Source organism: Vombatus ursinus, unplaced genomic scaffold (genome assembly GCF_900497805.2).
Source record: "Vombatus ursinus unplaced genomic scaffold, bare-nosed wombat genome assembly UNPS02014789.1, whole genome shotgun sequence".
Taxonomy (NCBI): domain Eukaryota; kingdom Metazoa; phylum Chordata; class Mammalia; order Diprotodontia; family Vombatidae; genus Vombatus; species Vombatus ursinus.
In genome coordinates, this window is record NW_020954567.1 from 6,765,685 (window position 1) to 6,793,540 (window position 27,856).

Genomic DNA, 27,856 nt, shown 5'->3' on the forward strand with positions numbered 1-27,856 from the left:
ACAGATTTTTATATATTATTACACAGAAGGGCATTGAGGTTCAGAGAGGTTAAGCAGTCTGCCTTTTGTCACACAGATAAGAAGTATCAGAGGTTTTCCTGATTCCAAGTCCAGCACTCTATTCCCTATACCACATTGACTGAATGAATTGGGAATATCTAGCCTGGAGATGAAAGGATTTAGGAAAGTCTTGATAGGAGTATCTGAAGGGCTGTCAGGTAGAAGAGAGATTAGGGTCAGAGGATCAATCAGGAAGCAGTTATCTGTCAATAAGCATCTATTAAGCACCTTCTATATGCCTATTGTGTTAGGGACAAGGGATATGGAGACAAAAAAAATGAAACCCTCACTGTTCTTAAATAGTTTACATTCTCTCAGAAGAGACGTGTATATACATACACATACATATATATATTTAGATATATTATATGTTTATGTATATACAGAACAAATACAAAATAAGTAAAAGGAGGTTAAATCCTTTAGGATAGGATAGGTAAGGTCAGAAGATCATAGGTCGAGAGTTACAACGGGCCTCCAAAGCAATTGAGTCCAACTCTCATTTTACAGATGGGGAGACTGAGGCCCAGGGAGCTGAATGGAACACAAGTGAAGCAGGATTTGAAGCCAGATTCTCTATCATGAGTCAGTGCACTTCTGCTCAGAGGCAGAACAAGGTACAATGGGCAGAGATTCAGAGACAGTTTTATAGCAGGAAAAGCTTTGTTACGATGAAAAGTGTCCCCAAGTATAGTGCTTGCCTGAGGCTCAAGCCTTCAAGCGGAGGCTGGTTGACCATTTGTCAGGGATGTTATTAGAGGAATTCATGATCAAGTATGGGCTGGATAAGATGTTCTCTCAGGTCCTTCTAACTATGAAATCTTGCATTTCAGTGAAATATTTTTGCCAGAAAATGGGTAGTCTGCTGCTGGAGCATGTGCAGCTGGACTCATATTAGAATACATTAATAGGGCCTCTAAATGGAGGGCAACAGAGTAAAAGGGAAAGAGCCCTGGAGTTGGAGTCTGAAATTAAGGGCTCACGTCCTGGCTCTGCCATGTACTAGCTGTCTGACTTTGGCCGAGTCGCTTTCTCTATCTGGGCCTCAGTTTTCTTGTCTTAAAAATGAGAAAGTTGTACTGGATGACTAGAAGGCACCTTTCCAACTCTAAATCCATGAGGCCTAACCACTTCTTTCTTACATCTCTGATATTCCATGACTCTACAAGATGGATTCTGTTTTTTGGATGGTTAAGGTAGGGGCAATAGACTGACCAGAGGAAAGACCCACACTACCAAGCTTGAGCCCAGAAACAGTGTGAGCTAGGAAGGAGACTGTTTGTTCATGAGAAGGACATTGGCTCTATGGGAAATGCTGTGATAAACCACTAAGGAGAATGGCCCATCAAGAAGCCCAGGTATTTGGAAATCATTTCATTCCTTCCAACATACAAGGGAAGAAGGCAACTGTCTTTCTCAACTCTGAAGCTTGGAAAGAAAAAACCAGAAATCTTTTAGAAAAGAATGCTGCCAGGCAGCTAGGTGGTGCAGCAGATAGAGCACTGGCCCTGAAGTCAGGAGGACCTGAGTTCAAATCTGGTCTCAGACCAAACACTTGACACTTACTAGCTGTGTGACCCTGGGCAAGTCATTTAACCCCAATTGCCTTTAAAAAAGAAAAGAATGCTGCCCCAATTTTATCCTTATCTGGCATAGATGTGACAGTGTCCGAGACAGATCGTGATGGATAAGCCAAGAAGCTGCTAGAATTAATGGAAAACTCTGAGCCAAAGAAGACTTTGTTTCCCTTGGAGGAGCCTGCATACATGGGCTCAGTAGCACAGAAAATGGGTGAAGGAAGGAGATCACTTTCAGCTTTTAGACCAGCTTTCAGAAAAAAATCATGGTTTCATTACTTACCCAGTAGAGGGTAATCTTCTTGTCTGCTGCAGCTGAGAGATGACATACCAAACAGTCTGTTGGGAAGAAAAGAACATGGCAGATTCTGAACACTTGTTTGCTAAAAGTAGGTCTTAACATCCAGAACATCCCCACTTTAGCATAGATATTCTTCTTCCCTGAGAAGGTGGGAGGACCCTAAAAATGGGGGGAACATAAGGGTGGGATAAAAAGGTGTCTCTCCTTTCCAAGAAAAGGTCCAGGAGGGTTGGCAAATAAGATTTCCACAATTATTGCCTCTTCTTCTAGGGACACCCAACACCCAGCAAATTTTTCTAGAATCTCCCTACAGTGCAAATTTGCATCATGAGAGGGTTTAGGGGATGTGCTTTAGCCTGAATTTGTCACAGATTGGGGTCTTCTTTTGTCCTGGGATGTTCCATGACTCAGAAATGGTGTGGCTCCATTGTTCCCTGAAATCTTAAGGCAATATTAGAATAGTATGGCTTATTATACTAGGAACTAAGGACTGACTGCCTAAAACATGATGAGTCCAATCTTGGGCCTGGAGACCAGAATCCCATACTGCAGGGGGAAGGACCTTTATGCCATGTGCTATTCTAAACACTACCCCTGCGGAGGACAACCACAACAGGAGGGCCTGCTCCTTGCTGCTTTTATAAATCCCCAGGGGACATGAAACTTAACTAGATCCATCCCACAGGGTCCAGCCCCACAGCTGTCTTCAGGATGTTGGCTTAAAAGAGTGATCAGTCTTAAATCTATTCCCTCCCTGTGCTGTGCCCTAGCTTCCTGATTTCTGATGTCACAGATGTCTAATGGAGGCTCAGAGCTTTGTGTCCCTTCTCTCCTAGTTTGTGGCCAGGAAATCAAAGCAGCATGACTATTGGTGAGACTAGTCCTGGATGTTAACTTAGACTAACCAGGGGATCCTAACTTGTGAGTGTGTGTGTCTTGTGAAGCCTATGAACTCAGAATGTTTAAATATGCATAAAATAAAATACATAGGATTACCAGGGGAGGACAATTATATTGCAATAGAGTTGTCAAAATATTTTTAAAAACCAATTCATAGGCCTCTGGTTAAAAACCCCGGGTAGAATGATAGAAGACAAAGACCAAGTCTACTGGTGATTAGAACCAGACTTAATAACTGGCTGGCATATATGCTTTAAGAAAACTGAAGACACAGAAGTCAATCAGTGGGCAGCCTTCGCTCATCCCCTTTAATACTGATGCCTTCACTCTGTTGGTTTTCTCTCATTTATCCTGTGTCTATCTTGTTTGCACATAATCGCTTGTATATTATGGCTCCCATTAGGCTGTGTGCTCCAGGACAGCAAGGACCATCTTTCATCTTTCTTTGTGTCCCCAGAGCTTGGCACCTAGTAGGCTCTTAATAAAGGCTTATTGACTTGTTGACTTGAGTCACAGGGACTTTAATTCAAATGAAAAGATAAGGAGAGAAGATCTATGATCCTGAGTGAAATCAGCAGAACCCAAACTGTACAGACACCAACCCCAATCAGGGGGATCGTGACCAGGGAGGGCTATTTTAGTTGGAGAGGGATGGTGGGTGGAGGCATAGGAGAGTAGAATGACACATCCCTTCCAGCAGCAATGGCGGTGTTGATTTGGTTTCAGTTCCAGAACTTAGAAAGGAGCAAATGAAGACAGCAAAGTGGGCAGTCCCAAGGAGGTTGGTGAGGACAAACGTGGTTGAAGGAAAGAAAAGGAAAACGACAAAGGGGGTGGATCATTAAGCAGGTCTAGAAGGGGAAGACATAGAACAAAAGTCTTTAATTGCTTGTTGTTTGAGTTCTCACTGTTAATCACTAGAAGGCTCATTATGTAAGATCTTGCCTATTATTTCATAATAGCTTTTATTGATGATCAAGTTTGTTTTTAAAAGTTTAATTGGAAAAAAAGAGAAAATCTAACTCTCTCAAATGAGTTCAAGACACCTGACCCAGATAATTCAGCTCCCAGTGCAAGGAAAGAACCCTCAGATGGGCTTGCATGCTGCTCTGCAGTGAAGAACGGGGCACTAGCCAGGTGGAAAGGTCCCATGGTGCTTAGGGGGTAGTGACAAAGAAGATGGTCATGCTTCCTTTTTAACGTCATTTTCATTCATAAAATCATATCCGTTTCTAATGTTGAAACATTTGACAGGGACTTTGGTGGCAAGAACTTTCTCTTCTGGGTCTTCAGCAGTTTTATCTACAGCACCTGTGGGAACAGCTGCCAGGATGCTCCTACGCTGGAAGCATTGCTATTCCCCCGGCTCTTAAGGTTGTCTCCACTGGGGTCTGCAAAGAGATGGTGGTCAAGGTGTGGGGAGATGGTCTGACCCGCCTGGTGCATGCTGCCTCTTGTCTCCAGACCCTCAGGGTGCCTTGTGGATTCAGGTAGGCTGGCTGCCTGTTTGTGGGTGCCAGTTGGTTGGCAGTTGGGGAATATAGCCACAATATAGCTCCGCAGGAGCTACGTCCCCAGATGATGGCCATGATGGTTGGGCTAGAAGCAGGATCAGTGATCCGGGGGATGCTATGATTCATGGATCCCCAGTGCTCTAATGGCACTGAGTGAACAATTATTGCTGGTAGACGTGAGCAAGGTAGATGTCTGCCACTATATAATGATCTCTCCTTTCCAGGATAGCTGTAGGGGCTGGACTGGCAGCAGCTCTGAAGGTCTGGGTGGACCCTGCCACTACCAAGGCTCTTGGGCTCAGGGTCCTGGGCTGCCCCTGTGAGGATGCTGGGGAAGCCATGAGAAAGGTGGTGGTGGTGGTGATCTTACTTAGTCTGGCACATGCGACCTGCCATCTCACCGTTGGGGGACCTTGCTGCTTCAGCTGGACTTTGAAAGCCCTTCACAACCTGACCTGTTCATGCCCTTCTAGTCTTCTTACACTTTATTCCTCTCCATGTACTCCAGTGTCCTACTGGCAATTCCTCAGACATGTTGCCCTCTCTCTCTTTCCTGGCCTTTGTACTAGCAGGCCTCCATAACTGGGAAGCTCTGTTCTCTCACCTCTGCTTTAGTTTCCCTGGCTTCCTTCAAGGCCTGGCCCAAATCCTACCTACTGAGGCTCTCCCCTCCCCATGCCCTGCTAATACCTTTTCTTTGTAGATCACCCTCGTCTGTCTCCTCTGTCTATATCTTGTATGTACCTAGTTATTGACATGTTGTCTCTCGGGACTGTGTTTGGTGTTCTTTTGCCTATTGTTATAACCCTAATGCTTAGCATAGTGTCTGACATATAATAAAAGGAAGGAAACAAGCATTTATTAAGTACCTACTATGTGCCAGATACTGATCTCCCCAACAATCTTGGGAGGTAGGTGCTGTTATTATCCCCCTTAGATAGTTGAGGAAACTGAGGAAGACAAACATTTCACTCCCATTCTCAAGAACCTTCAATAGCTTCCTATTATTGCCTTTTGGACAAAGTATGAACTCTTCAGCTTAGCATTTAAAGCCTTTCACCTTCAGGATGTATTCTGTCTTTCTAGGTTTATTGCGCACACATACAACTCCCCAAAAGTATTCTACCTTCCAATCAAACAGGCCTACTTGCCACTCTCCTAACTCAGTATTCCATCTCTTGTCTTCTTGCCTTTGTCCAGCCTATTTCACATGCCCCCTCCACCTCTTAGAATCTCTGGCTTTCTTTTGGGTCTCTGCTCATGTGCCACCTCCTAAAAGAAACCTTTCCTGATCTTTCTAATTACTGCCAAGTGTTCCCACCTTTCTCGAATAATCTTGTATCCACTTATCCGCTTATATGTTATACAGTTATCCCTTCCACATAGTGACTTTGCCCATCATGATTTCGATATATTGCAGGCTGGCATAAGAAATTAAATGGGAATTTTGAGGTAGTTTTGCAGAAGTTGCAGACGACACACGAAAGTCAACAGGCAACACAGAAAATGTTTAGAAACTCAGAAATGCATAAGATTTATGTATAGTATTATGTAATATCAACCCAAATTTTACAAGAAGGTACTATAAACACCCCATAAAAGAAAAGGAAAAGACTCAGACTTCTTCTCTGGTACAAAGGGAGGGCCAAAAATGTGGAAGGGTTAACTCTACTGCCTGCTCTGTCCTGCCCCACTCCCCCAGTGGAATACAAGCTCCTTGAGGGCTGATTTTTTCATCCCATCTTTGTTAACCCCAGCACCTAAGTTGGCATCCTGTGTACTTAATGAATACTTGTTGGATGAAATTAGATTAAGGGGGTCAGCCAAGGACTCTTAGATGTGGGGAAGGAAATAGATCTTCCACTGAATGACACCAGTTAAGGCTGGTATAGGGACAAGTGAAGTGTTCTGATAGTTTATTCTTGGCTGGGTACGGAGGTCAATTGTCTCAGAAAAAGGGTACTGGGACAGACCTTCCTGTGCTTGATTTTTCCAAACAGATAATGGGAGGAGCTCATGGTGTCACACTCACACTTTCTCATTCAGGCCCAGGCACTGATAGACTGGTCCAGGCTCAGCAACACCTTTCATATGCTGCTTAGGGAGCTCTTTAAAAAAATAGGAGGGAAGGCTGCAGTTGCTGTAGGTCACTGAGTCACAGGTCACGATGCCAGGGTAGTACATCATCATCCGGGCAGCAATGTTGACTTTTTGACCAATGACTATGTTGTGAAAGAAAAAGAAAAGGAAGAGGGCAGAACGCCAATCGTTACATCTGAAGGTGATCTCCCTCTCAAATGACCCCCCAGATGGCATTCTGGCTTCTGGCACACACAACCCCCACACACTAGAGATCTGAAGTGCTCTATTATTTAGGCAATGTATCAGAATACAGATAATCAGCTTTCAATTATATAGCAAGGCAAATCTTCCATTTTCCTTATGAGGTCTGAGGTCTCTATAGAAACACTTGGTATTTAACCATTTCATTGGAAAATAATCCACTTAAGGAGAAGTGGATAATAGAATATATCATATTATGTGTTAAATACTAATATGACATTTATTAACATTTAATGATGATGCTATCCATTGTCATTTATACGACACATTAAAATTTAGAGGATGCTTTATAGATATGAAGGCATTTGATTCTCACTTTCCTCTGTGAAGTTGGTATTACAGATTTTGTTATCATCATCTTACAAATGATTAAATTAAGGTCCAGATACTTCAGGTGGATTGCTTGAGGTTCAATTCAATTTAATTCAATAAATATTTATTAAGCACCTACTATGTTCCAGGTACTGTGCTAAGTGCTGGGGATACAAATGGGCCAAAGACAGTCACTGCCCTCAAGGAGCTCACATTTTAATGGGGGAGACACACGCAAACAAATACAGACAAACAAGCTGTATACAGGATAAATAGGCAATAATTCACACTGGAAGGGGATGGGGAAGGCTTTGTGTAGAAGGTGGGATTTTAGTTTGGACTTAAAAGGAAGCCACGTTGGTCAGCAGGCAGAATTGAGGAGGGAGAACATTCCAGACGTGGTGGATAGCCAGAGAAAACATCCAGAGCAGAGAGTTGCTGAGGGTCTTGTTCATGGAACAGACGGGAGGCTAGTGTAACTGGATCGAAGAGTATGTGTCTGGAAGTAAAATGGAAGAAGACTGGAAAGGTAGGAGTCACACTGCCAATTAGTGTAAGGAGGGGATTTGAACCCGAGTCTCCAGACTCCACCCATTCTACCGTGCTGCCTCTCGTGGAATCAATACTGTATTTGTAGCCACATGAGACCTGAGCTGGTATTGCTGTGCCAATCCTTCCTAGCAGTCTGGTCATGGTTCACTTAAACTTTCTGAGTACTTCCTGTCTTTGTCTCAAAGACCCTTGATGACACCACCCCCCCCGCCCCGATTTCTCTTCCTTTCCCCAAGTCAACCCTTCTACAGGTGAGGAGCTTGATCTCACCTCCTGTCTTCTCCAGCAGATTTTTCCCCCAATCATCCCACTCCACACCTAATCTTCAACTTCTCCCTACATACTAGTTTGTTTCCTATTGTCTTCAAACATGAAACCCTATCATCCCCTCAGGTTAGCATCTGGTATCAAGAAGGAAGGAAGGAAGGAAAGAAGAAAGGAAGGAAGGAGGGGGAGAAGGAGGGAGGGAAGAAGGAAGGAGGGAGGGACAGAGGGAAGGAGGAAGGGAAATGAGCATTTATTAAACACCTACTATATGCCAGGCACCATGCTAAATGCTTTACAAATCTCTCATTTGATACTAACAACCTCAGGAGATACTATCGTGATCCCCATGAAATCTATTCTATGCACTCCCTGCTCCCCACCCTTAATTACCTTCTATTTATTCTCTCTCATTCTCTTTCCATATAAACACATATACACATACACGTGTGTATATGTGTGTATACATACATACACATATACATACATACACACACATATATATTTGTTTCTTAAGATTGAGGTAAGTTGATTGTTTCATTCTTTGTTTTTGAAATCCTAGTACAAAACTTAAAAATAGTAGGTACTTAATAAATGTTACTGACTGCTTGATTGGCTATAAAAGTGGGATTATAACACCTTTCGGTCTACCTCACAATGTTTGAGGAGAGCACTTTGCAAACCTCAAAGCACTATGGAAATGTGAATTATTATTACTTTTTTGAGGAAAGTCATGGAACTGGGAACATATAAATAAAGGGAAGCATAGTATTTGTATGCATGCATATTTTTTGTATCTTTTTTTGGGGGGGGGAGAAATCTCTTTGTGAGAGGGAAATGTAGGGTTATTCTTGGTACTGAGCTATCCCTTAAGAAAGTAAAGATATGTTTACGTCTTGACCCTTTTAAATTAATTAGTCCTGGTACTGCCACCCCCAACAATATATTTTCATACAGCCCTATATATTCCTAAGTGCGTACCTTTGCAACGAGATGGGCATGAAGAAAATTACATGCCTCGATTCCACCCAGAGGTAAAACAATCTATCATACCTGTGTACTCATGTCTCACAGAATGGCCGACAATTCCACAAAACACAATTCCGCTTGCCACCCCAATGGATACAACTCTGATGGCCAAGAGAACAACAGTGAGTTGGCATGAAGAAATGAAATGTTATTTATAGGAAAGAGAAAAATGGAAAAAGGAAATTAAGATGGGAGAAAGGAAAGGAAATGGAGAAAAAAGAAGAAAAAAATATCCTTTATACTTGATTCACTGATGGTTTTTACTGATAGGGGATTTTTTGGTTCCCCATAGGACTAGACATAGGGTGGTAATATGAGGATAGACCCTTGGTCACTGGGTGAAGTTTCTAGAAGTTGTACGTGCTTTTGTTGATTATTCTGCTTATTAAACATCTCATTTGCCAACCATAAAGCATTATATACATCATTATCATAGTTAGCATTTATTTAGTGCTTACCAGGCACTAAATGTGCTAAACATTTTACAATTATTATCTCATTTGGTTTTTAAAACAACCTTTGGAGGTAGATGTTATTATTATTCCCATTTTACAAATGAGGAAACTGAGGCAGACAGATTTAGTGACGTGCCAGGATTTCACAGCTAGTAAGTGTTTGAGGCCGTATTTGAACTCAGGTCTTCCTGATTCCAGGCCCTGTGCTCTGTGCTCTGTGCACAATGGCGCCCCCTCGCAGCCTCAGAAAGATGAGACTGATCATTATGAGGAGTCTATTGAATGAATTCCCAACATTATACTTGGAGGTTCCCATTTTTAATCTCTGACTTTAACATCTTTCCCTTCTACTCTGTCTTGTTTCAGTCCAGTCCAGCTCATGTCACTTCTCCTTCCCTTTCCACCCTGAATTTTCAGCATGTGTCTGCTGCCAAGAGGCAGAGTCTCTGTGGAACCTGGAGGCCCCCACTTCTCTTCCGCTTCCCCTTAATGCCTGTGCTACAGGGTCTCTCTGTGTGTGGAAAGTGTGGCAAGGGGATTGGCATTCCAACGACAAATTGCTGAAGACAAAAATTCTTTCTAGAGTGGCAAGTCCCCACTAAGTCTTTTTCCATACTCAGAATGCCCCACCTCCAGAGAAGGCAGGGAGGCCCAGTCCTGGGGATGTTTCTCCAAGTCAGTCTTGCTTTTCTATTGCCTATGCTTTCCCCAAGAAGGAGAGGAGATGGTGAAAACACAATTTAGCATAAAAGACTTCACAGTGTCTTATAATTTGCTAATTGTTTATTAGTCGAAGAATGTAATCTCCTTGAGGGCACTGAGACTGTTGTTTTTCATTTGGTCTTGCTATCCCCTAGTACCTAGCACACATAATAGGTGCTTAATAAATGCTTATTGGATTTGATTGTGCTGACTCATCTCCCTCATTAGATGATAAATTCTTCAGGGGCAGGTACAGTATCCCAAGACTTAGATTTCTTCTGTCTCCCCCTCCTTGGTTAGCACAATACTAGGCACACAGTTGTTGTTATTGTTGTTTGTCTTTCATTCTCAAAGAGGACCACGACATCAGGGAGGTGATGCTGTGACATGCAAGTGAATTGGATTTAAGTGAGGGAGGGCTGTGCAAAATCACCAGCCTTGCTTTCTCCTCTGGAGTCATCTGGATCCGGGGCAAGATATAGATCAGGAAGACTGGAGATGGCCCCCAGACTTCAGGAAAGACATAAGCAAAGACACAGGTATAGGGAATCGTGGACATATTTGGTTAGGAGGTTAATCTAGTGTGATTTGAGTGTAGAGGATGTAAAGGGCTTTAGTATAGAGTTGTAGACTGATGCCAGATTGTGGAGGACCGTGAATGACAGGCAAAGTAAACACCCAATGAATATCTGCTGATGGATTTTCTATCCTACTAATCTTAGATTGACAGCTGAACAACCTCCCTGACTACCACCTGCCAACTGCCATTAATGCCTCGCTGTAATTGTATTTGCAAGATTGTATTTGCAGGCATCTCTTCACATTGCCAGGAAAATGCAAATTTTTTTCTAAAAAAAAGTGCCTTGGATAAGGAATTATGGCATGATAATTCAATTTTGCTATTACACTGGCACAGCTGCAGTGGGTGGCCTCGTACATATACCAATACATGCACATATACATCTACTTTTCTAAGATGCATTGATAAGGATGTACAGGACTTTGAAAGTTAGGTCATTACAGGGGAGGGGAAAATGGACAGGTGGCAGGCAACACTTGAACCTCACTCTCATCAGAAGTGATTCAAAGAGGAAAGGAGATATACACACATACACACACACACAAACACACACACACACACACACACACACACACACACGCAGGCACGCACTTAGTTGGGTACAAAAATCTATCTTACCCAACAGGGAAGCAGGAGGGGAAGAGGATGAGCAAAAGGGCTGGGTGTCATGGTGATAAAAGGGAATGTCGAATAAGGGAGGCTATGGTCAGAAGCAAAATGATTTTTGAGGAGGGGTGGGCTAAAAAAGAGAGAGAGAGGGATAAACGAGAAAATGGTGGAGGGAAATATACAGCTAGTAATCATAACTATGAATGTGAAAGGTATGAGTTCAATCAAATGGAAATGAACAGCAGAATGGATTAGAAACTAGAATTCTACACTACGCTGCTTACAAAAGAGACCTATATACAATGTTAAAATAAAGGGCTGGAGCAGAATCTATTATGCTTCAATCGAAGTAAGAAAGGCAGGGGTAGCAAGCATGATCTCAGACAAGGCAAAAACAAAAATAGATCTAATTAAAAGGGATAATCAGGGAAAAAACATTTTGCTAAAAGGTACCATTGATAATGAAGTACTATGAAAAAAATTTTTATAGCAAGTTTCTCTGATAAAGGCCTCATTTCTCAAATATATGGGGAACTGAATCAACTTTATAAAAATAAGAGCCATTCCCCAATTGATAAATGGTCTAAGGATATGAACAGGAAGTTTTCAGAAGAAGAAATCAAAGCTATCTATATTCACAAGAAAGAATGCTGTAAATCACTATTGATTAGAGAAATGCAAATTAAAACTCTTAGGTACCACCTCATATGTATCAGAAATGACAATTGCTGGAGGGGATGTGGGAAAATAGTTATACTAATAAACTACTGGTGGAGCTGTGAATTAGTCCAACCATTCTGGAGAACAATTTGGAACTAGGCCCAAAGGGCTATAAAAATGCATACACCCTTTTGACCCAGCAATACCACTACTAGGTCTGTATCTCAAAAGGATGAAAGAAAAGGAGAAAGGAACTATATGTACAAAACTATTTATAGTAGCTGTTTTTGTGATGTCAAAGAACTAGAAATTGAGGGAATGTTCATTAACCAGAGAATGGCTGAACAAGTTGTAGTCAACGATTATGATGGAATACTATTGTACTACAAGAAATGACAAGGGGAATGGTTTCAGAAAAACCTGGGGAGACCTAAATGAACGCACGCCAAGTGAAGTGAGCAGACCCAGATCGTTGTGCATAGTAACAGCAATATTGTAATGATGATCAATTGTAAAAGATTTAGCTACTCTGATCAGCACAATGATCCAAGCCAATTCCAAAAGACTCATGATGAAAAATACTATCTACCTCCAGAGAGAGAACTGATGAACTCTGAGTGCAAACTAAAGTATAATTTTTTCACTTTCTTTTTTCATTTTGTTTTTTTTTTGCAACATCACTAATATGAAAATATTTTGTAGGATTTCACATGTATAATTGATATCATATTACTTGACTTCTCAGTGGGTGGGGGAGAGGAAGGAGGGAGAGAATTTGGAACTAAAAAATTTTGTTTAAAAAGATGTTAAAAATAAATATATAATAATTTTTTTAAAAAAGAAATTTAAGTTAAGCTAAATCTCTCTGCACTTGCTACAGTACAGGAAATTCTTTCACTTAGGTTGCTGTATATTTCACTTTTTGGAGCTGGACTTCCCATTCATTAAATTCATTTGCTTCGTTTAATTTCCCAGCTTGTGTGCCTACTTTCTTTTATCTAGCTCTTGTTACATTACATTCCCCTGTGAGTTAGACATCAAACTACCCATTAACTCCATGGATCAAAGTGTGAGTTAACTCAATAAGGACTGCCTCCCCCCAGCAGAAGGATACTAAATACTACAGACACCCTTGCTCCACCCCCTATCCTCCAACACTTTGTCTTCTATATATTTGTTAGATGCTTCAATAAGCCCTGTCGTGGGCAGCATCGCCCAGCAGATAGAGATGTCCTCTATTCAGAATCAAGATAACCTGGGTTCCAGTCCCAAGTCTAACAATACTGGTTATATGACCCTCTCAGTAGCCCCAGGAAAACTCTCTAACACTATACATACATTTCAAAGTCGGTGACAAATGTTTTGATAGAGGGCATTTCAGCACTGGGAATTTCCTACACCATGAAATAAGAGAGGCCCCCCCACAATGAGCCTTGAACTAGTTTAAATAGGGCTGTTCCCTGTCCAGAATATCAGGATTGAACCCTGAACTCTAAAATAACCTTTCTGATTCAATTCAAAGCATGTTTATTCAGATAGCATATGCCTGAATGCCCATTAAGAATAAGCTTAGGCATGGAGGACATAGCAAGATAAATAAGACCTGATGCTCTTCACAAACTTAGACTCTAACAGATCTTTTACACCAACAGCTAACACATCTCATCAAACTTGTCTCTTGCGCTTATCATGGAGACTTCTGCTCTGGCCCAATCCTGCGCACCATACAGCTATGAGCAGTATGGACAAAAGATGGCTACCCTAGTTCAGTCACAATTTAGGCTGGAAAAGATAGGGAGATTCTGAACCCGTTCTTCCCTGAGGCAGGTCTGAGAGAAGAAATTCATTCTCATATAAAGAAAGTAATTATTATTCTATAAAGAAGCCAGAACACTTAAAAAAAACAACCCCCAAATCAAAACAAAAAACCCCACAACTCAGAGAGCACTTGCGCTCTTCTTCGAGAAAACTTAGATTTACCATGTCCAATGGGGGGGGGGCCCCAAAACTATACTATAGTGATGGGATTTAAGGGGCAAGGAAAAGCCCACCTGCTCATAACGATCCCGTCAATTTACCCAGTCCTACACCTGAAATTTCACCATTAGTTTTCAATCTTTTTATTTTCCAATTTAGCCCCCAAGGGAGTGCAAACTTTTTTTTTTGAGATGCTAATGGTTTATAAAGCTCAAAGTTAGGAAGCTCCCTTTATCTAGGGTGGAGGATGCTCAACAATTTACACTCTTAATGAGTTGCCTGGGGCAATGAAAGATTAAGTGACTTGACCCAGGTTACAAGGTACAAAATCTGGGGCTGAACTTGAACCAAGTCTTCTGAATTCATAAAGGGAAGGAAAGTTCAAGAGGCTACCTCTCAAAGGGTAAATGCAGATTAAAGCTATTTATCATGCTAATTCTTGACTGTTCATTAACAAGTTAGCTTCAGAATTATGTTAGTTCATCAGATTAGCCAAAGATCACCTAGAGAAGGAGGGAATGGGTTTATCTTGAAAGACTAGATATAAAACTGTTAAGTCTGGAGGACAGGTATGAATTAAGCCTGTATAGAGGTCAGGATGGAGTGGGGAGGAGGACACTAATGTCATCTACACTGGAGCAACATGAAGGCAGCAGGAGCTCTAGGGACATGAGAAAGGAAATGCTGAAAAAGGAGGATAGGGGAAAGGAGCCAGTGGAGGAGGGGTGCAGGATTGGGCCTAGAAGGGGAAGTTGGAAATAAGAGGACACGGGGAGAAGGGAAGGGGAATGACTGGAAGGGGAGGTTGGCAGGGTAGATTGGCTCCAGAGTAACCCTCACTTATTTCCAAATTTTGCCTAGGGCTGGGCCTGAAGCCAGGCTTCATTTACAACTTTCCAACTACTTCCTCAACTTTGACCCAGCTGATGGCCTTGCTCAAGCTCCAGCCACAGTATCGGAGGCAAGGGGGAAGGACTGTACCCTGTGAATGCAAGCTCCAGCCACAGTACTGGGGGAGGAGGTGGCACTCCTATATCCTCGCTCCTCCAGAAGGGCTCCACAGAGGATTTATCCAACGTGCTAACGGCCTTTTTCTGATCTGAAATATCTTTGGATACCAGCTCAACGCTCTGCCTAGCGGTCTGCTGCAGTTCTGAACTCTGAGCAGCCCACCTTTCTTTCTCAGAGAACAGGTAAGGAGCCAGGAGAACATTGAGCAGAATAGAAAATGTGCCTTCTGCTGGCCTGAACATATGTATACAAAATACATGTCTAATAAAAGGGTATCAACTCTTTCTCTGCCCTACCAATGTCACCTCCTTCTCCTCAGTTACCCTCATTGCCCACTATTGCACGGGGACTGCAATGCAAGTCCCCATTGGTAGAGTCGAGTGAGTAAAGGATCCCCATTCCCTTCCCAAATCCCAAATTTTCATTCCATCTCCCAAGACCATCCAGGGGAACTTAGCTCTCAGCACTCACTTGATTTTGAAGATCTGAGAACAGTAGTCAAATATGACCACTGCACTTTCCAAAGCATGGGTAATTTCATCAGGTGCCTTTTCCCCAGGGAAACCAAATACACAGAGAAAGGAGCATCCCTGTTGGGAGGAGAAGAAGCAAGTACAGTGAGTTTTCCGAGTGCTAAGTAGATGGTCTGCAATCTTCTAAGGCAGACCTTTTGATGACTTTCTTCTGTTTTGCCACAAATAATTGGTTGTCTTTCCCTCGAAAAGATAGCATTACTGACTCAGTCTTAACAGGTAAGGGGATGGGAGGATCATAGATCTGCAGCTGGGAGATACCTCAGAGACCTCCTTCTGCAACCTCCTCATTTTACAGAGGAGGGAATTGAGGCTAAGGGAAGTTAAACGCCTCACCAAAGTCACACGGGAGCGTCAGGCAGCGTTGGAAACTTGGTCCTCATGCCAAAAACAGCACTTAGTTCTCTGAACTGTACAGTCGGTGCTGTTGCTTAGCTTTTTGCAAGTTTTTTTCTCTTTCTTTTTTAACCTTTGTTACTGATGTACTTTGAGTTCTCTGGCCCCACAACCTGAAAGCAGAATTTTATCCTCTTACTGGCGGCGGCAACACCAGCCATTTCATCACTACAATTCCAAGATGAGATGAGAGCCTCAGAAAAACCAGATGTTATATCAGCGAGGGCTCAAGGTGACAAGAGAGATATACTATGATTGTGATCTTCAAAACAAGGTGTATATTTTGGAAGGAAGATAGGTAAATTAAAAGATACATAAAGAACTATAGTACTGTCAATGCAATTCTACTTCATTCAGCCTATTCCCGTGATCATCCAGATTCAAAACACAACCCTATAGTTTTTTATACGCTTGCCCTGTGATCTGGACTCCATTTAGAAGGGAAATAAACTTGGGGTTGCTATCATCATCATTATCATCATCATCATCACTAGTACGTATTTACAGTTTGCAAAATTATAGATGTTAACTTATTAGACCCTTATCACAACCCTGTGAGGTAGGGGCTACTATTATCTCCATTTTATAGCTGAGGAAACTGAGGCACAGTAAGTTAAATGACTTGCCCAGGGTCATAACTGGTGTCTGAGGATGGATTTGAACTCAGGTTTTCCTAACATCAAGTCCTACACAATGTCCACTACATCATCTAGTCGACCAAATAAGATCAAATGAAATAATATTCATAAAGTGCTTAGCACAGTGCCTGGAACATAAAATGCCTGTATCCTTCCCTTTCCAATTAGAACAACTGCCTAATGTTCTAATAAGTTCTTCTTTTATCACATAGCCATATATAATCATTCAGACTATCCTGAGGGGTTTAGACTTCCCAGAAAGAAATGCCCTTGTGGATACTACTATCCAGTCAATGCCCTGACTTTTCTCTAGAAAGTTAAGATTCAGGAAATACCACCACTTGGACCATATGGTTCTTTTTCTTCACAATTTCCATGTCGTGGAGATTGTGCATATCTTTATCCCTGGTTCTCAAGGCCTGGGGTCCAGGTTCTCAGATTTCAAGGACTTGGGGTCAAGCCTTCCTCCTTGACTTCTCTGCCGTATTTTATGTTCTTGACCACAAAGCTTGCAACACTGAGTGCCGGCCCAACCAGATTAAAGTGTAATTGAGAAATATTTAGCAAAATAAATATTCAATAAAACATAGATAACATTCTATTTTAAAACTAAGTAAACAGATGGGCCAATAGGGATCCTTATCTGTCGGTTAGTGGCCCCTATTTCCCTGCTTTTAAACCCACTTTACTCCTTTCTGGGTTTTTATGACACTGCTCTCTCCTAGTTCTCCTTTTACTGCTTATCAACCATAACATGCTTAGTCCCTGTAGATGTTCCCCAAGGTTCTGTCCAGGCCACCCCTGCTTCCTGCATTCTCTCTCTGTCACTTCACCAGCTCCCAAGAGTTCAATCATCAGCTCTATGATGATCTTACAGATCTATGTACCCTACCCTAGCCTGGTCTCTCCTCCAAACTTCAGTCCCACACCTCCAACTACCCATTAGACATTTCAAAGTGGATGTCCCAGACACATCTCAAACTCAATAGATAGGCAAAGTGCATTTTGTCATCTTTCCCCACTAAATCTACCCATGTTCCAAACTCACTTCTTTCCATCGAAGGTACCATTGATCTTCTAGCCTTCAGATTCCTAACCCTGACATTGTCCTCGTCTCCTCGTTCCTCCTCAAACCACATCTCCAATCAGTTGCGCAATCCTGCCATTTCCTTCTCTACACTGTCTCTCACACATGACCCCTTCTTGCTACTCACACAGTCACCACCTTAGTGCCCGTCCTTCTCACTGCTTATCTGGACTATTGCGATGGCTCCTCACCGGCCTCAGTGCTTCACATCTCTGACTACTCTGATCCCTCCTGTACACAGTTGCCAAAATGATTCTTAGGTTCAGATCTGACTGTGCACTTCCCCTCCTCAATAATTTCCTCCAGAATAAAATATAAAGTCTTGTGTGTTTCTTTTAAAGCTCTTTACAAAATTGATAGCAACCTATCTTTCTAGCCTCATTACATATTATCTATTACTTCAATGTTATTCCAATGTCACTCCAACATTACTTAAGAGTTATCCCTGACTCTAAGGTCCAGTCAAACTGGCCTTTCTGTGCCTCGAGCACCGCCTTCTATCTGCCATCTCCAGGCATTGCATTGGCTCTTTTTATCCCAAGGGCCTGGAATGCACTCCCTCCTGACCTCCACCTCACAGATTCCCTCCCTTCCTTCACGGTGCAGCTGAAGCACCCCTTCCCACATCAAGGTTTTTTGTTCCCCCAAATGCTAGTGCTCTCCCCCTCCACAACCACTGGATACTTAGCTACCTTGTATTTATTCTTTATTTGGGGGCTGATTTTCAGCTTGTTTGTTAAGAAGCCCTGAAGCACACCTGCCTAAAGCAGAGAGGGGCTGCCGGGGCAGTTGTTCCATCCAGTCCTGTCCTGGCTCCTAACTGGGTCAGGGCACACACATTCCTTTCACTCCTTTCCCTGAGCCTGTGGTCCTCACCTCTTGCTGAGTCTTTATAAGGGCTATGAAAAAACACACTACTGCTTTTCATTTGCCCTTTCAACTCCTTCCATGCTTCTGGCAACTGGTGCCAGGCCATGCAAATTACCCTGAAGCTTCAATACTCCTCCTGGATGGCATCCCTTGCAATGCTGGAGGCTGAATGCCATGCATTCCTGTTACCCCAGCCCAATGTCCTGTTCCTTTTACACAATCACAAATGCTCCTGGGATGACCTGTTTTTAGGTCTCGTGCCAAACTCTGTGCAGGGTCATTTTCTCCTCCATTGCTTTTGTTATTTTGAGAGCCAAGATCATGCACATTCTCCTCCTCCATGATATCTTGTAAAAGAGTTTATACTCTAAGCTACAATTTTCCTTGGCTGCCATGTTTCTCCTCTTAGGGGTGAGATCAAGGGTTTGTGGGTTAAGACAGTTTCCAGAGTCTTCTGGCCACTTCATAGCCTTTGTTTCATATCAATTAAACTTCCCTGGGAACTGGAAATCATCAGAGGGATTGCTGACTTTTTAGTTATTACTTATTAGCTATTTTTCAGAGTCAAAGACTCATCCAAGAAAGGCAAGTCAGTGCCATTGTAATTGCTTGAAGGGTCTTTTTCTTGCCTTTTGTCCTGTCTTCTCATTTGCTATTGATGTTAATCTTTACTTTCACCAGTCAAAGAACTGGCTACAAGCAGTAGGTTCTTAGATGACTCCATCAGTAATCAGTTGCTTTTTATCTCTTGAGAGACAGTAAATTTCACATTTTTTGATGTTATTTAGGACTCCTCAGCACTTTCTGACTTTTCTTTTTGAAGGGCCAGTGTGCTACTAATGCCATGAATAGCCTGATAGAATTATCACCCCCCCCACCCCCAGGAAAAAAAATAACCCTCATGCTCCCCTGGTCCCTTCTCATACTGACTCTGATCTGGCTCTACCAAAATCCAAATCCCAAGTCTCCTGACCCAGGAACAAGAAAAAACAAAGCAGGGTGACAAGGCACCGTCTTCTGCAGGGTAAGATGCCCTCACCAGAGAAGTGGGCAGTGTCCTGCTGTGTCTCCAAGCTGTTAGGAGAAGTCATCAAGTGAGTATGGGGATCACCTCTGAAGGACTGCTCACCATCCCTGGCACCTGAGAATGAGCACACTGGACTCACTGCTCACCCAAATAAGTAGGTTGGGGCTTACCTTCAGGATTTTTTCTTTTTTTCTGGTGTGTGTCTGCAGGAATAATAATAATAATAATAATAATAATAATAATAATAATGCCTAGCATTTACATAGCACTTTAAGGTTTGCAAAGGGCCTTACAAATATTATCTCATTTGATCCTCACAACAACCCTGGCAGATAGGTGCTATTACTACCCCCATTTTACAGATGAGGAAACTGAGGAAGAGAAAGTGACTTGACCAGGGTCACATAGTAAGTAGCTGAGGCTGTGGCCTTCCTGACTGCAGACCCACCACCATACTCACTGTCTTGCTACCTAGCAGCCTGGGAAGAAGTAACAGTAGGGTCCATCGGCAGCCATCCTAAAAGCCCTATGCTGTAGAAATCTTGACCCTGAGACCCTTCCTGAAAGCAAAGCCCAACATTTCTGGAATGACCCTGTTTTTTGCTTCTCTGCCACCTGCTTGGGTATCCAGGTGTTCCCCAAATTGGTTCACACTCACTTTGTCAAACATAAAGACTTTATTGATTTGGCCTTTGAAGTTCTTCAGGACAGAATCAATGTACACACTGGAATCCTGGATGGCCTGGCCAAGATCATCAGCCGTCTCCTGCCCTTTAAACTGCAGATTGACAAATACAATCGTCACAGGTCGGAGCTCAGACAAATAACCTCTCAGCTGCTTGTCATCAATCTGGAAAACAAGAGCCAAACACAAGTGTCCCCTAAGCAGGCCAGTCACAGGCACTGGGATCCCCCACTTAGAGACTGGTCTCAAGACTACACTTATCTCCAGGAAAGCTAACCTTTCTTGAAAGCCCCTGGTCCCTCCAAGGCGAGGCTCAGTGGAGATGCCCCCTCCTGCCAGAGGCCTTTTCTGAATCCCCCAGGTCCTACTGCTGCCGCCATACTGAAATTATTTTGTTTTTACCACCCCCCCATTTGTGAAGCTGACAAATTTAACTCCATAATAAAACCAAATTCAACATTGGCTTGAAAGTTACAAAATTGTGAAACTAACTTAAATTATCTCCCTCATATCAAGTTACTTTAAAGAGGTTAAATATGGAGTATATATATATATATATTTAAACTTATTTTTTGAAGCATGGCTATTTTTGCCTAGTAGAATGCAAACTCCTTGATGGTGATGGCCCTTCCATTTTTGTCTTTGCATTCTGGGGACCAAGCAAAGTGCCTGGCAGAACAGGCAGTCAGAAGATGCTTTCTGAATTGTATTGAATTGATCAGAACTAGAATCTTAAAATATGTGGAGTTTAACATGGTGGACCCATCACCAGCTAATAGTTGTGAAATTGAGAGGTAGCATGGGGTAGGGGATTTTGGAAAAGGGAGTGGGAGACTCCCTGGGTTGGAATCCCAGCTCTTATGAGTTTTGTGGCCATGGAATAGTGCCTTACCCTGTCTAAGCTTCAGTTTTCTCACATGTAAAGTAGAAATAACTGCCCACGCCCAAGGCATTGGGAGAGAAATGCTTTGAAAACCTTAAAACATTTTACAAATGTAAGTCGTTGAGACTGAGAGCAGCATAGCACCATAAGAAGGAAGGAAACATGTATTAATTAGGTGCCTACTATGTGCCAGCCAAAGCATTTTGTAGCACAGTGGACTGAGTGCTGGGCCTGGAGTCAGGAAGACCTGAGTTTAAATCCAGCCTCAGCCATCTAACCTCTGTTTCCCTCAGTTACCTCAACTGAGGGAAATGGGACAATAATAGCAACAATCTCTCAGGATTGTTGTGAAGATCACAAGAGAAAGTATTTGCAAAGTGCTCAGCACAGTGCCTGGCACAGAGCAGATGTTTAATAAACGCTTGTTTCAAAGGAAAGAAACAAGTGTTTATTAAACAACACATGTATACATGTCTATATACACATAACATATACATATAACAACACACTTGTAGATACATACAACATACATGTGTTTAAAATATATTTAGTTTAATTTAGATATATTTAGTCTCTGATGAGACTTAAATGGGATTATATATACACACACATATATATACACATATGCCTACATGCCTGTATATTTAAATTCACATATATGTAGATGTATATGTTTGTGTGTGTATGTGTGTGTGTGTGTGTGTGTGTGTGTGTAATCCCACTTAAGTCGAATCAGAATCTTATGAGGTTCTTATAGGTTTTATTACTCCCAGTGTACAGATGAGAAAACTGAGGTCGTGACGTGCCTGCAGTCACATCGCTAGTTAACATTAAAGGCATCGTTAGGTCCTCCGCGCTGTACAGGTACCAGGACTGGCAGTGGGGGAGATGGTTTGAAGCCTCAGGTCAACCTGCTGTCCCTCAAATTATGCTATGTCAGGGCCTGTGTCTTCTTGCAACTGCGCATCCTCCCTTAAGAGAGAACATGCCTGGAGGGGCGGGGACTCAGGAAATGTTCATGGATGGTGGGGGTGGGGTAGCAATGGAGTGATTCAGGGGCCCCGACACACTTGGAGGGGCACCTTGGGTTTTAATTGGTTCTAAAGTCAAATGTCTTTCCCTATCCTATGAAAGGAGAAAAAAAAAACAAGTCTACCGTTCATCTCTGAAATCCTTCTGCTGTTCGGTTCATAGAGAAACCACATGATTTCCACCCCTTTTCTGATTTAAAGAGAATTACTTTCATACTAAATCTTATGATCTTTTTAAATGATCAGAGTCAACAGCTGAGTAAAAGTCAGTGACTGCAATGACTGAAATACCTGCTTCAAAATACTTCTCATGATATACTTTTGTAGAGAGATTTCCAGGTTGGGGTCAGACTCCAGGGTAGAGGCAAGTCTCAGAATGTCTAAGAAAGAAGAAAGAGATTGGCTTTGGAAAAAATCTAGGCAGAGCGGTCACTTAAAAAACAAGCAGCATCCTCACTGTGACGTGATTCTGGAGCCACATTTACAACGTGGAATTACGTGGAATTATGTGGAATTACGTGGAATTACGTGAGCCCCAAAGAACCACGTGAAGATTGTATCCTGAATTGGAGACTCCATTATAGAGCCATATGCCTCCCCTAGAACAGTGAAGCTTCCATGAGTATCTCGTCCTCTAGAGTCTTACTCTGGAGCTCCATGATGGCATGGAGGTGACTCTGGGGTCTTGAAGCCAAAGAGTAAGCAAGTCTTCTCATGCCAGAAAGACTTCTGGTACAGTCCAGGTGAAAGAGTATGTTTGCTTTCCAAATGTCACCTTGGGCTCAAAAGGCCATTTGCAAAAGACTGGTGGAGATTGATTACTCAAGAAAACCATGATCTCTCTTCTTTCTAGCTCTCGTCAACTGGGCCTGTCCCTCACACAGGTGAGAAACAGTCAGAAAGCAGTCTCTACCAATGAGAAAATCCTGTGCAAATGGTCCTTACAGCCAAGGGTCACACAAGGGCAAGGGTACCTTAGTTGGGAGAATTCCATCACCAGTAGGCTGTCCACTAAGTAAGGAATTTTTTTGGCAGTGGCAACTCATGAAACAAAGAAAAATATAAAATGTTTTTCATTCTAATGAGGCCCCCTTTTATGTCTGCCGTGACTGAAGCAAACTGGCAGTTTTTAGATACAGTTTTTAGAGCATAATTTATACGATGCTTTTTAAGGTTCCAGAGCACTTTACATATGTTAACTTACTTGATCGTCACAACAATCCTGGGAGGTAGGTGCTATGATTATCCCTATTTTACAGCTGAGAAAACTGTGGCAAACAGAGGTTAAATGATTTGCCAAGGGTGACTCAGCTAGTAAATGCCCAAGGCAGAATTTGAAATCGGGCCTTCCTGATTCCAGGTACAGCACTCTATCCACTGTGCCACCCAGCCTCCATCTATGAACATTAACTGTTAGGACTTTGAATGTGAGATCCTTGTCTCAAAAGCATCAAGCTGACATGCCATTGGAGACACTGCATCATATCAGTCTGAATATTCTCAGTATCAATGAAACCAGAAGATATATATGGAATTTGAAGTTAAATGAAAGGTTGGCTCACAGATTCTCCAGAGAGAGGAAAATAAAGGTGTTGGAATACAACTGTGATGACTCAACTGTCACTGGGGGGAAAAATAGCTTGTTATAGAAACATTTAGAAGACTTTTCCGTTCTTTGTTGCCTTCTTCCAGTTTCATCTTTAAATGCTCTTAGGATGAGTTGGTTTAATAGGATCTTTTACTGTATTCTATAAAGTCATTTTTCTTTCTACTGCTTTTCAATGTTTTATATGGCAATACTGCTTAGTTTTCTACCATCCTCTCTAAAATTTTCAACATTATTTTATATTGTAAATTAGGCTGATTATGTGTCTGCTAGAATAGCCTTCAAAACTCCAGAGTCTGCTCCATGCTACAGTTTGGCACCAGAATAGGACTCTTAGGAAAGAAATACTGGTGGATACTTTATAATGTTAAGTGGCATTTAGGTTTAGATTTATCAGCATCCAAAGGCAAACAGAGGCTCTGCTTGGGACATTTGGTCACCTCATCTTGCAATGAACAGGATGAGCATTTACAAAAAGACCCCTATGAAGATAATTGCAGGGCATGTGGTTACATCTTTTGCAGGGGATGAGGAAATACAGAAATTATATGAAGAGTTCAAGGAAATTTTCCAAAGTTAATGAACATATATTTTAACATTTGGTGACTTCAGTTCAAAGGTGAGGCATAAGGGAGGACAGTGAATAAATTTTAGAAAATTTGACTGAGGATGACTATATAATAAATAGTTTCTTAAGGGGTTGACTTGGGGGGGTGCTGGACGTGGCAAACACCAAATAACGTTACAAAAAATGAAACCGACTGTATCTTAAGAGAAAGAAAATAACTGATTGCTAATGTGTTGCAGTGAATAGCGTTCAGGGCCTGGAGTCAGGAAGACTCATCTTTCTGAGTTCAAATCCAGCCTCAGACTCTTACTAGCTTTGTGATCCTGGGCAAGTCACTTAACCCTATTTATTTCAGTTTTCTCATCTGTAAAATCTGGGGAAGGAAATGACAAACCACTCTAGTATCTTTGCCAAGAAAACCTCCAAAAGGGGTTACAGTCAGACATGACTGAAAAATGACTGGACACAACGATGTGAGTATAATTTTCAAATTAGTAATTTGTGACAGATCATCAACTTGGAAGAGAAAAGATTGAAATCAACACCAAATTAGGAGAAAAATAAATATGAGATGATATGGTACACATTTAAGGGACTCTGACCTGACCTATTTAAATGAGCTATTGATGCCTAACAATGGGAATCTGATAAAACAACAGACATTGACACAGATGATCATCATTTCCCAGTGAATTTTAACTAAAGTAAATCATGAAGTCTAAAATGAAGAGTTCTACAATGAAGCGTCTAAAAGAGTTTAAAAAAAAAAACAACTAATGCGATCAACAAATAATCTCTTTGCTAAGCAGAGAGATAAACAGCCTGGTTTACAATATAAATTTGCTTGGAAAATTTTACAGAGGATAGTAGAAAACTAAAAAGTATCACCTCATAAAACTTTGAAAAACAAGAGGAAAAAACAATATTAAAGAAAATAGCAAGAAACTTAATTAAACCAACTCATCCCAACAGCATTTAAGGATAAAATGGAAGGACAACAAATAGCTAAATAATAGAAATCACATAAATATTTCTATATTAAATTACTTCCTCCATCATTGCTAATATGGCACAGTGAATAGAGTACTGGATCTGGAGTCAGGAAGACTCATCTTCAGTTGAGTCACTACTTTTAGGCTCTCATATCAGTCTCCAATTTGCTATATTAGTAAGTAGAACTGGAATTAAAGAAAATAATGACAGGAAGAATAATGATACTAGCCTAAATGTATCTGGAGGAGGTCCATGCTAGAAGCAACAGTTTTGTGGGTATAGAGGGATTGATTTTCAAGTAGTCTAAACACAGGAGAATATACTAAAAGCAAGGGGGGAAAATCACAGACCTAATTATTACCACCTCCCTAAAAACTGAGAAAACATCAATAACTTTTGGCTTATCTACCTTCTTTGCCATCTATATACAATCTTTATAAGAATAACCAACATATATATGTGCATACACACACATACACATATATATGTGTATATATATATACATATATACACACACACATATATGTGTATATTTATATATATACATATACACACACACACACACACACACACACACACACACACACACACACATATATATATATATATTGGTGAGGCAATTGGGGCTAAGTGACTTGCCCACAGTCACACAGCTAGTAAGTTTTATGTGTCTGAGCTCAGATTTGAACTCAGGTCCTCCTGACTCCAGGGCTGGTATTCTATCTACTGTGCCACCTAGCTGTTGAAATATCTTTGAAAATATGAGCTAGGAACATGTAGGCTTTAAAAAATAGTATTCTAGAACAGAATACATATTTAGACCACACAATTGATTTATAGATTCAGAGAATAGAAGACCCCATTGTACTTCTTGTGTACAAAGGTGCCACTGTCACTGAACCGTTAGGTCTGCTTAGATCACTGCCATGATCAGGCCAGGATTTGCTGAGTGGTTCAGAGTTCCTTTCATTCCCATTCTGTCAAACCAAACAACTGCAGAGACACCTTGGCACACTCATATATGACCTTGAATGAGCTCTGACGAATGCTGAGAATGTCATATTGTTGCAGACAGATTCAGCCCCTTTCAAAGAATGTACCCAGCCCTAATGCAGAAATGTAATCATGTGTTTATTATGTCATTTCTTGGTGAACTTTGTGACTTGGCTTATGGGTGGTATACTGTTACAAGGAAAAACTACACACTTAAGAATGGTGGCAAATTCTTCCTGAAATCTATTCTTATCCAGAACCAAAATCATGGGGAAGAGGCAAGTATGGGGGCAGCACCTGCCTTTCAGTGGAACTCCTTGATGCCCTGATACCCATTCTATCTTTTCAATTAACACTGGCCAATATAAGCCTAACTTGGCCAATGGTAGTGATGGCAAATTAATTAATTTGTAAATTAATTGCATTGCATAGGGAGATAAATGTATTTTTGAAAAACACTTTTCTGTTTGAGAAACAACATCCCAATTTATAGAGGAATTGTCATTCCTAGTTACTGTTTAGGTACCACTTCCTATCTGATGCCTTTGTGATCCTTCACCAATTGGAAATTAACCTTTCCCATTCTCTAAAATTACGTCTATACTTTGCGTAGATTTTGAGTTTGCTTATCTGTTACATGTTGTTTCTTCTCAGGATAGTAAAAGACCCTTGAGGACAAGGACTGCTGACTACCATTTTAGTCTTTACATCTTCACTATCTAGCAGTGTCTGGAACATGGCAAACACTTATCATTAGAAAGACCAGAAGCATCAATTGCAGCAAAATTTTAAAATCATCATTGCTATCTTTATTTTTGCTTTATGGATTAGAAAATGCAATTCATCAATCGATGTAGCTTGGTCCTTTGAGGTATTCTTAATCCTGGTCCTTCCTTAATAAATGTTTATTGAATTGAATGGAATGTTTCATTGACAGTCCCCTGAAGTCCAGATTGGACTTTTAATGCTTTAGCACGGTCCAATGGAAAGAGTACTGACTTTTGAAGGCAAGAGATCCAGGGTCAGGTTCTGCTTCGGACACTTACTACATGTATGACTCTAGGCAACCATTTTCCCTCTTTGGGCCTCAGCTTCTTCATCTGTAAGCTAAGGGGCTTGGGTTACATGGCCTCTGAGGTCCCCTCCAGCTTTAAATGACCATCGCTACCATGACCAATGAAATGTTACTGTATACATTGTTCTTCTGTTTTTTCTCATTTTGTTCTGCATTAATTTATATCCCCTTTCAAGTATCTCTGAATTTTCTATATTTATCATTTCTTACAGTCAAATAATAATTTATTACATTCACATACCATGATTTGTTTAGACATTCCCCCAACTAATGGGTGCTGTTTCTGTTTTTTTTCCTTTTCTTTCCTCTTTTTTTTTTTTTCGCTCCTCCCAAAAGTTTTACAATAAATATTTTTGTCTATATGAGACCTTTTCCTCTCTGTTCTTGATCTTCATGGGATACATGCCTACTAATGGTATCTTTAGGTCATAGGTCATGTTCCATTTAAGACATTTCTAGTATTGTTGTAAATTTTTTTTCAGAATTGTTAGACCATTTAGCAGTTCTTCTAACCATCCAGTAGTGTGTCTATCTCTCCAGAACACCTCCAAAATTTACCATTGTGATATTTTATCATCTTTGTCAATCTGATGAGTAGGAAGTCTAAGAGTTATTTCAATTTGCA

The 27,856-nt window shown here is 41.4% G+C and overlaps 1 protein-coding gene across 1 annotated transcript in view; it reads right to left on the bottom strand.

Moving 5' to 3' along the window:
• ADCY10 (adenylate cyclase 10) overlaps positions 1-27,856 on the bottom strand; it is a 127,725-nt gene that overhangs the window by 76,433 nt on the left and 23,436 nt on the right. Inside the window, 6 exon segments of the mRNA XM_027868597.1 lie at positions 1,921-1,976; positions 6,385-6,574; positions 8,805-8,953; positions 15,318-15,436; positions 20,056-20,247; positions 22,288-22,376. Coding sequence (XP_027724398.1) covers positions 1,921-1,976; positions 6,385-6,574; positions 8,805-8,953; positions 15,318-15,436; positions 20,056-20,247; positions 22,288-22,376 — 795 coding nt within the window.